At 34.9% G+C, this 11,207-nt stretch overlaps 1 protein-coding gene across 1 annotated transcript in view; it reads left to right on the top strand.

Moving 5' to 3' along the window:
- Positions 1 to 11,207, top strand: part of RALGAPA1 (Ral GTPase activating protein catalytic alpha subunit 1) — a 224,124-nt gene that overhangs the window by 53,143 nt on the left and 159,774 nt on the right. Inside the window, exons 9-12 of the mRNA XM_023514391.1 lie at positions 325 to 533; positions 2,287 to 2,526; positions 3,281 to 3,478; positions 6,979 to 7,116. Of these exons, the coding sequence (XP_023370159.1) occupies positions 325 to 533; positions 2,287 to 2,526; positions 3,281 to 3,478; positions 6,979 to 7,116 (785 nt within the window). The remainder of the gene's footprint in view (positions 1 to 324; positions 534 to 2,286; positions 2,527 to 3,280; positions 3,479 to 6,978; positions 7,117 to 11,207) is intronic.

An 11,207-nucleotide genomic window follows, 5' to 3' on the forward strand; every position in this document is an offset into this window, starting at 1 on the left:
GTGGCTGGCGCCTTAGCCGGTTGAGCTATAGGCGCCGAGCCAGAAAATTCTTTGTACTTAGGCTCATTGAACCTTTTGAAAATATTTTGAAGAAAGACATATTTCCACATAGCAGTTGGTACATATCGTTCATGTATACTATGTATAACTCTTTCTGGGTTCCATGCTAACATCTAGCAAATTTTAAAATGTTATTTTGGTACTGAATCTGCTTCTAAATCCAGAGTAGCATCACAATATTTTCTCAAATGTTTAAAAATGTAGATTTATTTAAGCATAATTCTTTTATTATTTAGGTGTTTGTTTTCCTTTTATTTTGCACAGATATCCCACAAATGAGACCAAAGCCACATTATGTCATGGTAAAGAAAGATGCGGAAACCAATGAAGCAGTCTATTGTACAAAGGAGCCTTTTATTAAGGCTCGTGTTATTGTCATTCGTTGGCTGGTTTCTTTCTGGCTGGAGCCAAAACCACATACAGGACCTCATATTCCTGGAATGGAAGGTGAAGTCTTGCCAAAGAATATTCAGGTAATACACAAGTGAAGCAAGCTTATTGAAGTTAGAAATGGCTTTTGAGATTTAGTCCACTGATTCCAGTTGTCTTAGGGGGACATTTAATCATAGAGGACATATAAAACAAATAATGGTGATATTTTATTTGTGCAGATATAATTTTATAATCTAAATTTTAATTTTAGAATCTAAATTCTAAAATCTAAACTCTAAATTCTAAAATCTAAATTCTAAAATCTAGAATTTTAAAATCTAAATTTTAATAATTATCTCAATAAAAAACCTAAGAGGTATAGAAGATAATTTATGTGTTTAGTTGTATAGTAGTAAAAATATTCCAAATTATACAAATAAATTCTTCCAGGTAGAAAGAACTGCAATTAAATACTAGGACCAAGATAGAAATTTCTGGGCAGATTTAAAGTTCTGTCCCTACTACTTTCCCTCTTTCTTCAACCAAGACATGAAATCTGGAAATTGTGATGTAAAATTAACACAGCAATACAGGAGAAACTAATACTTAAAATTGTTTTTTTTTTTTTATTAAACTGTTTTTATACTTTTAAGAATTTTCTTTTTCCTTCATGTATGTACATATTCCTGAACATGTCTATATTACAGTACTTTCATTTTTCTTTTCTCAGATTTTCTCATTGAGTTTTAAACGTCTTAAACTGTTTTTTGTATAACTTCTTAAGTCTTTTAAAAATAGCATGGAGTTGAGTGGTGCCTGTGGCTCAAGGAGTGGGGCGCCGGCCCCATGTACTTGGGGTGGTGGCTTCAAGCCCAGCCCTGGCCAAAAACTGCAAAAAAAAAAAAAAAAAAAAAATAGCATGGAGTTACAAAATATTTTAGTTTATTCAAGTTCAGAACATTTGGCTTTTATTCTTCTTAGTCTTTTATTCATCTGTAGCAGATTGTATGGTGCATTTTCCCCAAAACTTCATTCCAAGTTTTCTATGAAGAATTATTAAATGCAAAAACTCTCAAAAGAACTATTTTTCTGATCCTAGAACATAATGGACTTAAGATCATAAATGTTTTTAATTGGGAAGGCACATTTGAGATCATTTATTAAACTCTGTGACTTTCTGAAATGACAAAAATGTGACCAAAAATTGAATAACTTAACAGAAAGTGATTTATCACACCACAAAATAGTGCTTCTCCTACTTTATTATGGTAATAATTTACTTATCACTACCTTAAGACTTTTTCCCCAGGGTTAGGCTTCAGTCTTTTTGAAAATTCTGTTTTCAGAATAGAGTTTCTCTTAAGCTTTCTGATATTTTCTTTTATTTTTATTTCTTCTGTCATAAATTTTGTTCTTTTCCTTTGGTTTTTTTTTTGTTTGTTTGTTTAAGAAGTTTTTACTTGTGTAAATTTTTGTGTAAGGTAAAATAAAGATGTTAAGGTAAATTAAGTAAATAATCCAATGCTAAGTAATTTATTCTTGAATATTTAAGCTGCCTCTGTATACATTATTTTTTCATTCAGCTTTAATTAGTGACTTATTTGAAATGTAAACAGGGTGGGTTAATGATTAGTTACTGTACATTTTGGAATATCTCTATCACTTAGATGTTTAGTTATTTGCTTTGCCACTTATTTATTTAGAATGCATTCTAAATGAAACTCTATGCCTAGATTTTAAACAATGCTGTAAGTTATCTATGGAATGCTTTGAGTTCTGCCAGTGTTTGCTGTTAAAGGACAAAATACCAAGTTAAATGATTATGATGTTCTTCCTCTTTTGTTTTTATTTTAGAGGGCAGCTGCTAGTTTGGTATCCAGAGAAGAAAACAAAAATGACAATTCTGATAAAGCAGACAGAACTACAGAACCAGAACAGTCTCATTCCAATACAAGCACTCTCACGGAGCGAGAACCTAGTTCATCTAGTCTCTGTAGTATTGATGAGGAACATCTTACAGACATTGAAATAGTTCGCAGAGTTTTTTCTTCTAAAAGAAGTAATGTAAATTTTGTCACAGAGATATTTCGTCAGGTAAAATACCTTTTGGTACTTTTAATTTATAGTGAAGACTTTTGTCTTTAATATTAAATACACTGATTTTTAGTTGAGTGCAATGGTACACATCTGTAGTCCCAACTACTTGGGAGGCTGAGGTGAGAAGATTATCTGAGGCCAGGAGTTTGTCTAGCCTGGGCAACATAATGAGACCCTGGCTCTAAAATAAAATAATAAACCTCAATAACGTGTTAAAACATATGCCTAATTATGAAAAGTTGTATTTACATTGAACTTTGTAAGAGCATAATTATTTCATGAGATAAAGAATATTACTATTCTGTGGCTTTGTGTGGTAGCTCACAACTGTTATCCTAGCATTCTGGGGGGCTGAGATGTGAGGATCACTTGAGGTCAGGAGTTTAAGCCCAGCCTGAGCAAGAGCGAGACCCTGTCTCTACTAAAAATAGAAAAATTAGTCAGGCATTGTGGCGGGCACCTGTAGTCCCAAGTCATTGGGAAGCAGAGGCAGAAGGATCGTTCACATTTATTTTAGTGTTTAATATTAGAAGTGTTTGGTCTTTATTTAGAAATTTGGTGATGTTTTTGTGACCAGAAATGTGTCATAGGAAGTTAACTCTTGGTTATATCGATTAGCCTGTGGCAGGTTTTGTTATATATCATTTTGCTAAAAGTTGCAGTTTCTAAGAACCTATCAGTGTTAAGAGTGTATTAGTATTTTGTGGAAAAGGAAAAGGTATCATTTTCTCTGTTCTCTTTTTTTAACTAGGCATTTTTATTACCAATTTGTGAAGCAGCAGCAATGAGAAAAGTAGTAAAAGTCTATCAAGAATGGATCCAGCAAGAGGAAAAGCCTTTGTTCATGCAAGAGCCTGAAGAAATTGTGATCACTTCTTCAGATCTCCCATGTATTGAAAGTGTCACAGAACATGATATTTCAATGGAAGAAGGAGAGAAAAGAGAAGAGGTAAAATTAAAAGATTTATATATTTTCATATAACAGGTTAGAGTTTCACAAAGGTATAAAAATGTTAAGATAAATATACTTAACAAATGGAAAGGTAAACATACCTTTCAGTATGTTTTACAATCTAAGTATTACAACAGTTGTGATCTCAGTACCCTATTACAAAACCCTATGATATATAATTTTCAAAAATCAATATTGAGATTGTATAATGATTCTTTAAGGTATCATCTGGTAGATGCTCTTATAAAGATCTAATATTTAAAACTATTGTAGTATGTCAAGATGGATGTTAGAGTATATATACTTCATGGGGTGATTATCAAACTAATTCCCCCTTCCCTGGAAGTAGTGTCTGTTTTATTCTAGGACTGGCTACCCAGCACAAAGCACAATATGCTGAATTCTTCCTTGGAATCTTTTGCACTAGAGCTGATTATAGATTGTGAAACTTATAGAATAAGCTGGTCTGTGATAAGAAAGAGTAGAGTTTACTCTCAGAAGGGGGAAGATGAGAGAAGAGAGAGTAGAGGTTGCATTTGGGTCCCTATTTCCATTTATTTATTAAACCTATATAAATTTTCATCCTTTGGTTCTTCAACCCTTATCATAGATCAAGTTCTCTAAGAAGCAAATGATGAAATGAAGTTAGAAGTGTAAGAGTTTATTGAAAGTGATTCTCTGTTTTGTCTAACTTGCCTTTCACCCAAAAGTTATCTGAGGTTGACATATATCTTGCCTAAATCCAGATAGGAATGATTAGGTAATGTTTATTTGCTTTGGTGGTTAATCTAACCTCACTCATGGAATTCAGTCAAGATAGAAATGTATGAATGAACAAGCCAGTTTTACAGGGATTCAATGAATATGTGTGTACAAAGACAATTCTCCCTCTCTTCTAAGAAAGGGAAAAATGTAACTAAGAAACATAATTTAAGTAAATAAAATTAACTATATAAATTATGAAATAACATTTATAATTCTGTTATGCACCAATGAAAATTTTTGTATCATGCTGGAAAATAAACCTATCAATTTAAGTAATTTATTTCCCCCAACTTTTTTAGTATGCTTTGCCTATGTCTGTTGAGCCTATCCTGCATCATTTACTATTCTTAAATAAGAATGGTAGGTAATATAAACTGTCTACATACATAATTAAAAACAAACAGTAGAAAGAAGGGAGGGAAGGAGGATAGGTTGATTAGATACGTATATCGTGTAGATTAGTTCTGTTGGTTACCAGTGTTACAATTGGAGATGTGATTTTTTAAAGTGCTAGAAACTCTTGTTAATGATGTAAGCCAAAACCAAAAGGTAAAATCATACATTGATTTGCATTTCAGATAAATTAATATATATTGATATCATTTAAATTTTTTCATATTGTGATTATAAAATGGAAGTAGGTTATAGGTTCATATAATTATAAATGGGTTTTTTCATACCTTTGAAACATTTAAAGAGCACACACAGTACAAGACGGTTATGTGTGCCCCACATGCAGGGCTGTCATGCACCATGCATTCTACAATACAGATTTAGCATTCCTTGTCCTATCCCATTAAATCTGTTATCTTTTAATTTTTGTGACGACAAAACCCTTCCACAAAGTTCACAGTGCCTACACTGAGAACTAATGTTGGAGGTTTAAACATCAAAAATCATATTTCTACCTTTATATAACTTAAGGCAGGCGTCCTCAAACTATGGTCCATGGGCCACATGCAGCCTGCCTAGGACATTTATCTGGCCCACTGGGTGTTTTTGCCGCTGCTGCCTGTCCTGCTTAGCAGCTGACTTGTCTCGGGCCCGCAGTCTGGCCCTCTAATGGTCTGGGGGACAGTGAACTGTTCCCCTGTTTAAAAAGTTTGAGGATCCCTGACTTATGGTTTAATTATAATGCAGTAAGTTCTATGCCATGTTAATGAACTTTAGTTACATTCTAGAACTAGGAAGCCTTTGAAGGATTATTAATAGGAAAGCAGAATGAATAGTTATATATTTCATAAGGATCATACCAGATCCAGAGTGGAAGATAGATTACAGGTAGTCTGGAGGCAAGAAAACCAGCTACGAAGAATTAGCAAAGTTCAGAAGTGAGATGATGATAAATACTTGAGACAGGACACTGGCGGTTGCAATGGGAATATAAGGGAAAGGACAGATATACTAGCTTGCTTGGTGATAAAACCAATATACCTTGATGATTAGATGGCTAAGAGAGATGAATGGGGAGGTGTCCTAAGTTTTTGCAGCCAGTGTAGTTGCCATTCACACATGGTTAGGAATTTTAAGCAGTGCACATTTGGTGTTGGTGGCTGGAGAGATTGGGTGGGTAGGAATGGGAAGGTTGTAGTTAATAAACTTATTTTTAAATAAATACCATGAATTGGAGGAGCATCAGGGTCATTCTGGAAGAATTCTTCAGAAGACACTTGATTATATGGGCATGGGGCTCAAGAGAAAGGCTAGACTAAACCATGATGTATTGTACTGGCTACTCGGAGCTGAGTATTTCTTCTGGTAATGACAGAGGTGTTTGTATCAGACTAAACCTCCTGCACATTACAGTTATAAACTCTATATGCAATATAAAAAAACCAACCATTTAAAGATACTGGTGAGCGACCAAAAGCAGGACAAAACTAGAGTGAAACTTTCAAAGAGAATGAGTAAAATTGAGTAAAATACAGCACATATATATGTCTGATTTTCACCTGAGGAAACTCATCCTGTCTATGAGACTTAGAGCAGCTAAAACACAAACAGAAAGTTGCAGTCTTAGTAAGCAGCATCATTAGAATAATGAGCATTTTACTACCCTTAAGTAGGGTAAATACAAGCTATTTTCTATTTCATTTAAGTTATTTGATTCTGGCATTTGATTTAGAACAAAATTCATTTTTTACAAAGCTGTAAATAGTATAATCCCACTTGAATGTGTAGCAGTATGAAAAGGAATTTTATACATTAGATCTGGAGAGTAATGTTTGTGTACCTGAAATGGTATAATCTCTGGCAGCTCATTATGGATGATGTTTTCTACTTTATCTTTTTGTTGATGAGAACCTTTTTGTTTAGCCCCCTTAGCACAGTGGTTACGGTGCTGGCCACATAGACCAAGGCTGGCAGGTTCGAACCCAGCCTGGGCCAGCTAAACAACAATGAAAATTGCAGTAAAAAAATAGCTGGACATTGTGGCCGGCGCCTATAGTTCCAGGTCCTTGGGAGGCTGATGCAAGAGAATCACTTAAACCCAAGAGTTGGAGGTTGCTGAGAGCTGTGATGCCACGGCACTCTACCAACTCTGTCTCAAAAAACCCCCAAAACTTGTATGCCATGTTTATTTTTTACAGCTATTAATACAATGCTTTTGTAATCAGATACTTAAGAGAAAGAAATCTGTTTAGCTGTGAGATCTAATAATTTCCTTTGCCTTTTTAACTTGTATAGCATTCTTTTTAATGAAATATTAAAAACTTTATATTTGGATGCAGGAAAATGGGACCAATATTGCTGATCATGTTCGAAATTCCAGTTGGGCAAAAAATGGCTCCTACCAAGATGTTCTTCATAATACCTCTGAAGAAGCCACAGAACAAAACATACGAGCTGGTACCCAGGCAGTTTTGCAGGTAGATCATTTTATGGCTATTTAAAAAAAAAAGTCATTAAACATTTCAAATATTTAAGTTCAGTATTTTTGATAATATTTCAAGTATTTAATTTTAGGTCAATATTTCATTATATAGTATAGCTTTTAAATATATATTCAACACACACATAATTATTATGCTTATTTTCCCCTTAACCTTCACTTTATAATATATATATGTTAATAAACATTATATATTCTTGTTCTAGATAGTTTTAAAATTTATATAAATCATGACATTGTATATTGCCATCTACAATTGATTTTTACATTAACCATTATGTTTTCGAGATTTGTTAATATAGTGCCATGTTAATTTAAATTTTGTGGTATTGTACTTTATTTCACTTTTTTTTTTTTTGAAACAGAGTTTCACTATGTTGTCTGGTAGAATGCCGTGGTGTCACAGCTCACAGCAACCTCAAACTCTTGGGCTTAAGTGATTCTCTTGTCTCAGCCTCCCAAGTAGTTGGGACTACAGGCGCCTGCCACAACACCCGCCTGTTTTTTGGTTGTAGTTGTTGTTGTTTGGCAGGCCCAGGCTGGGTTTGAACCTGCCAGCTCCGGTGTATGTGGCTGGCGCCCTAGCTACTGAGCTACAGGCACTGAGCCTTATTTCACATATTGTTATTCATTTATGATGGGTAGTCTTTTAAGTTGTATATCGTTTCTCGCTACTAAGCTACAGGCACTGAGCCTTATTTTACATATTGCTACTCATTTATGATGGGTGGTCTTTTAAGTTGTTTCTAGTTTCTCACTGTTTCATACAGTGCTACAGTGAACATTCTTATATATGTGTTTTTGTGCATATCTTCGAGAATTTCACTAAGGTATATACCCAGTGTGAAATTGCTGAGTTTTATAGGATTTGCACATTATTAGCTTTATTTTACTATTATTGCCAAATCATTTTCTAACATGTTACAATAATTTATTTTCTCTCTACAGTTATGTCTGGGAATTCTCATTTCCTCATATATCCTCCCCATTAATTGTATCAGCAGATTTAAGTTTTTTGCTGTTCCTAAATACTTGAAATACTATCTGATTTTTAATTTATTTTCCTCTTTTAGTTTGCTTTTCTCTAAGTACAGAATTTGAGTACCTTTTCTCATAGATGATTTGATCGTATGTTTTTTGCTATTGGATGTTTGTCTTTTTCTTACTGATTTGTAGTTCGTTCAATCTTTTGGAGGTTTTTATTTGTTTGAGACAAGGTCTCATTCTGTTGCTTAGACTGGAGTGCAGTGGCGTCGTCATAGCTCATTTCATCCTCAGACTCCTGGTTCAAGTGATCATCCTGTCCCCCCTCCCACATAGCTGGGACTACAGACATGTGCCACCTTGTTCAGATAACTTTTTTCTCTCTCTCTCTCTCTTTCTTTCTCTTTATGCAGAATATGTCATTTCTCTGCTCTTTCTCTTTTTTCTTTTTTTGGTAGAGATGGGATCTCACTGTTGTTCTAGCTAGTCTTGAACTTCTGACCTCAAATGAGCCTCCCTCTTTGGCTTCTCAGATTGCTAGGATTCTAGATGTGAGCTACCATGCCTGGCATGTTTTTAATCAGTCTGTTCTTGTCAAGGCCATATGTGACCTCTTCATTGTTAAATTCGATGTACGTTTTCTTTCTTTTCTTTTTTTTGTAGAGACAGAATCTCACTTTATTGCCTTCAGCAGAGTGCTGTGGCGTCACACTGCTCACAGCAACCTCTAATTCCTGGGCTTAGGTGATTCTCTTGCCTCAGCCTCCCGAGTAGCTGGGACTACAGGTGCCCGCCACAACACCCAGCTATTTTTTTGTTGTAATTTGGCTGGGGCCAGGTTTGAACCCGCCACCTTTGGTATATGGGGCCGGCGCCCTACCCACTGAGCCACAGGCGCCGCCCTTGATGTACATTTTCAATTCTAATTCTGTTTCACTTGTCAGGAACATTTTGTAGAGTAAATCATTCCCTCCCTGTAGAAACCTTTCTTCACTTGGCCTCCAGAGTACCATACCCTCCTATTTTTCTCAAACCTCATTCTCTACTTCTGAAATCAGGTTTTTTTAAACTGATTTTTCCATATTTCCCTGACCTTTTCATGAAGTGGTGCCCAGGAATCAGTTCTTGAACCTTTTTTCCACTTATTCTTTTGTTGATTTCATCCATTCCTATGACTTTAAATATTATCTATGTATGTGTATAAAACTTGTAAATTTTATCTCTAGTCTGGAACTTCTATATGAATTCTGTGTATCCTGAATTGAAATATTTAAATTCCAAGTTGGCATCTTTACTTGGATATCTAAAACTTGAGTGCTCTTCCTGCAGTCTTTTTTTTCTTTTCTTTCTTTCTTTCTTCTTTTTTTTTTTTTTGGTACCTGCAGTCTTGTTTCATTTAATAGCAATTGTGTTTTCCAGTTTCTCAGACTGTTTCTTATCTTTCTTTTATCTTGTGCCTGTCTAATGGACAATAAATCCTGTCATCTTTCCCTTCATAACGTATACAGAATCTGACTACTACTCAGGACTTAAACACTCTTGTGTCAAAGCCTCCGTACTTTTTTGTCTGTATTATGGCAGTAAACTTCTAATTAGTCTCCCTGCTTCTCCTCTTAACCACCTATCACCCTGGTAGTAGCCAGAGAGATCCTGTAAACTATAAGTCAGATTATGTTATTTCTCTGCTCATAACCTTTCAGTGGCTTTCCATTATCACTAAGCCTCAAGGCAAAAGTCTTTATAATGGTCTATAAGGCTTTACATCATTGTTGCTCAAAGTATAGTCCATAGACCAGTGCTGGCCCATGGGATATTTATTTGCACAATTGAAAGTAAATGTTTAGAAATGAAATCATTTAGTATCTCTTGATTCTGATAAAAAAAATTTAGGCTTGTATTTTGTATGTCTTTTTATTTTCTGATTTTTTTTTCTATTCATTTTTTATTATATTTAACAATAGGATTAGTTGGCAAAAAACTAGGGCAAGGGACCTGTTCTTTCACTACTGATAAAGTAAGAAACTCTGCTTCATATGCTCTGGCTCTGTTTTTCAGCATCATTTGCTACTGCTCTCACCCTGGTGCACCTTACTCTCTATACTCCTAACTGTTCTTCAGACGTACTAGACCCTTAGAGCCTAATTTTCCTTTTGTTGGAAATGTACTTTCAAACTGTGACATAGCTCAGTTTTGTTATACTTTGTGACCTTTACCAGGATGTGTGACTTCTTTTATGTGCAATAGGAGGAGCTTACCAACTCCCTTCCCCTCCCCCTTCTTGAAGTTAAATGTGTTTGTTGCTCATGTGGTTGTGTAGTTATTCATTTACTAGTTTTATATTAGTATTGAGTACATTAGATGCTTGCGTTTCCATTCTTGTCATACTTTACTCAGGACAATGTTCTCCGAATCCCTCCAGGTAAAAACAAAAGATGTAAAGTCTCCATCTTTCTTTATGTCCAACTAGTATTCCATGATATTACATATCCCACGATATTACATATCCCACAGTGTATTAATGCATTCATGGGTTGATGGGAACTCATGTTGTTTCCACATCTTTGTGGTTGTGAATTGAGGTGCTATAAACATTCTAGTGCAAATGTCTTTATGGAAAATTCCAATTTTGTTGGCATAAAGTATTCACTGAATTATTTAAAAATCATCTGCTTAATCTATAGTTATGTCCTTATTTTATTTCTAATGTTTATACCTCTCTCTTGCTTTTCTCAGTCATTGGTGCTAGATTTACAGAATCAGCTCTTTTCGCTGTTTTAAGTTTGCTTAATATTCTCTTCTGTTAGGCGTAGTGACTAACGCCTGTAATCCTAGCACTTTGGGAGGCTAAGGAAGGAGGATCATTTGAGATCAGGAGTTCAAGGCCAGTCTGAGCAAGAGGGAGACCTGTCTCTACAAAAAATAGAAAAATTAGCTGGGTACAGTGGCATGTGCCTGTAGTCCCAGCTACTCAGGAGGATCACTTGAGCCCAGGGCTGTGATGTTGCAGCAAGCTATGATGATGATACTGCCCTCTATCCTGGGCAATAGAGCAAGACCCTATCTCTTAAAATATTTTTTTTTTTT

Source organism: Otolemur garnettii, unplaced genomic scaffold (assembly GCF_000181295.1).
Source record: "Otolemur garnettii isolate 467f Iridium unplaced genomic scaffold, OtoGar3 scaffold00052, whole genome shotgun sequence".
Taxonomy (NCBI): Eukaryota; Metazoa; Chordata; class Mammalia; order Primates; family Galagidae; genus Otolemur; species Otolemur garnettii.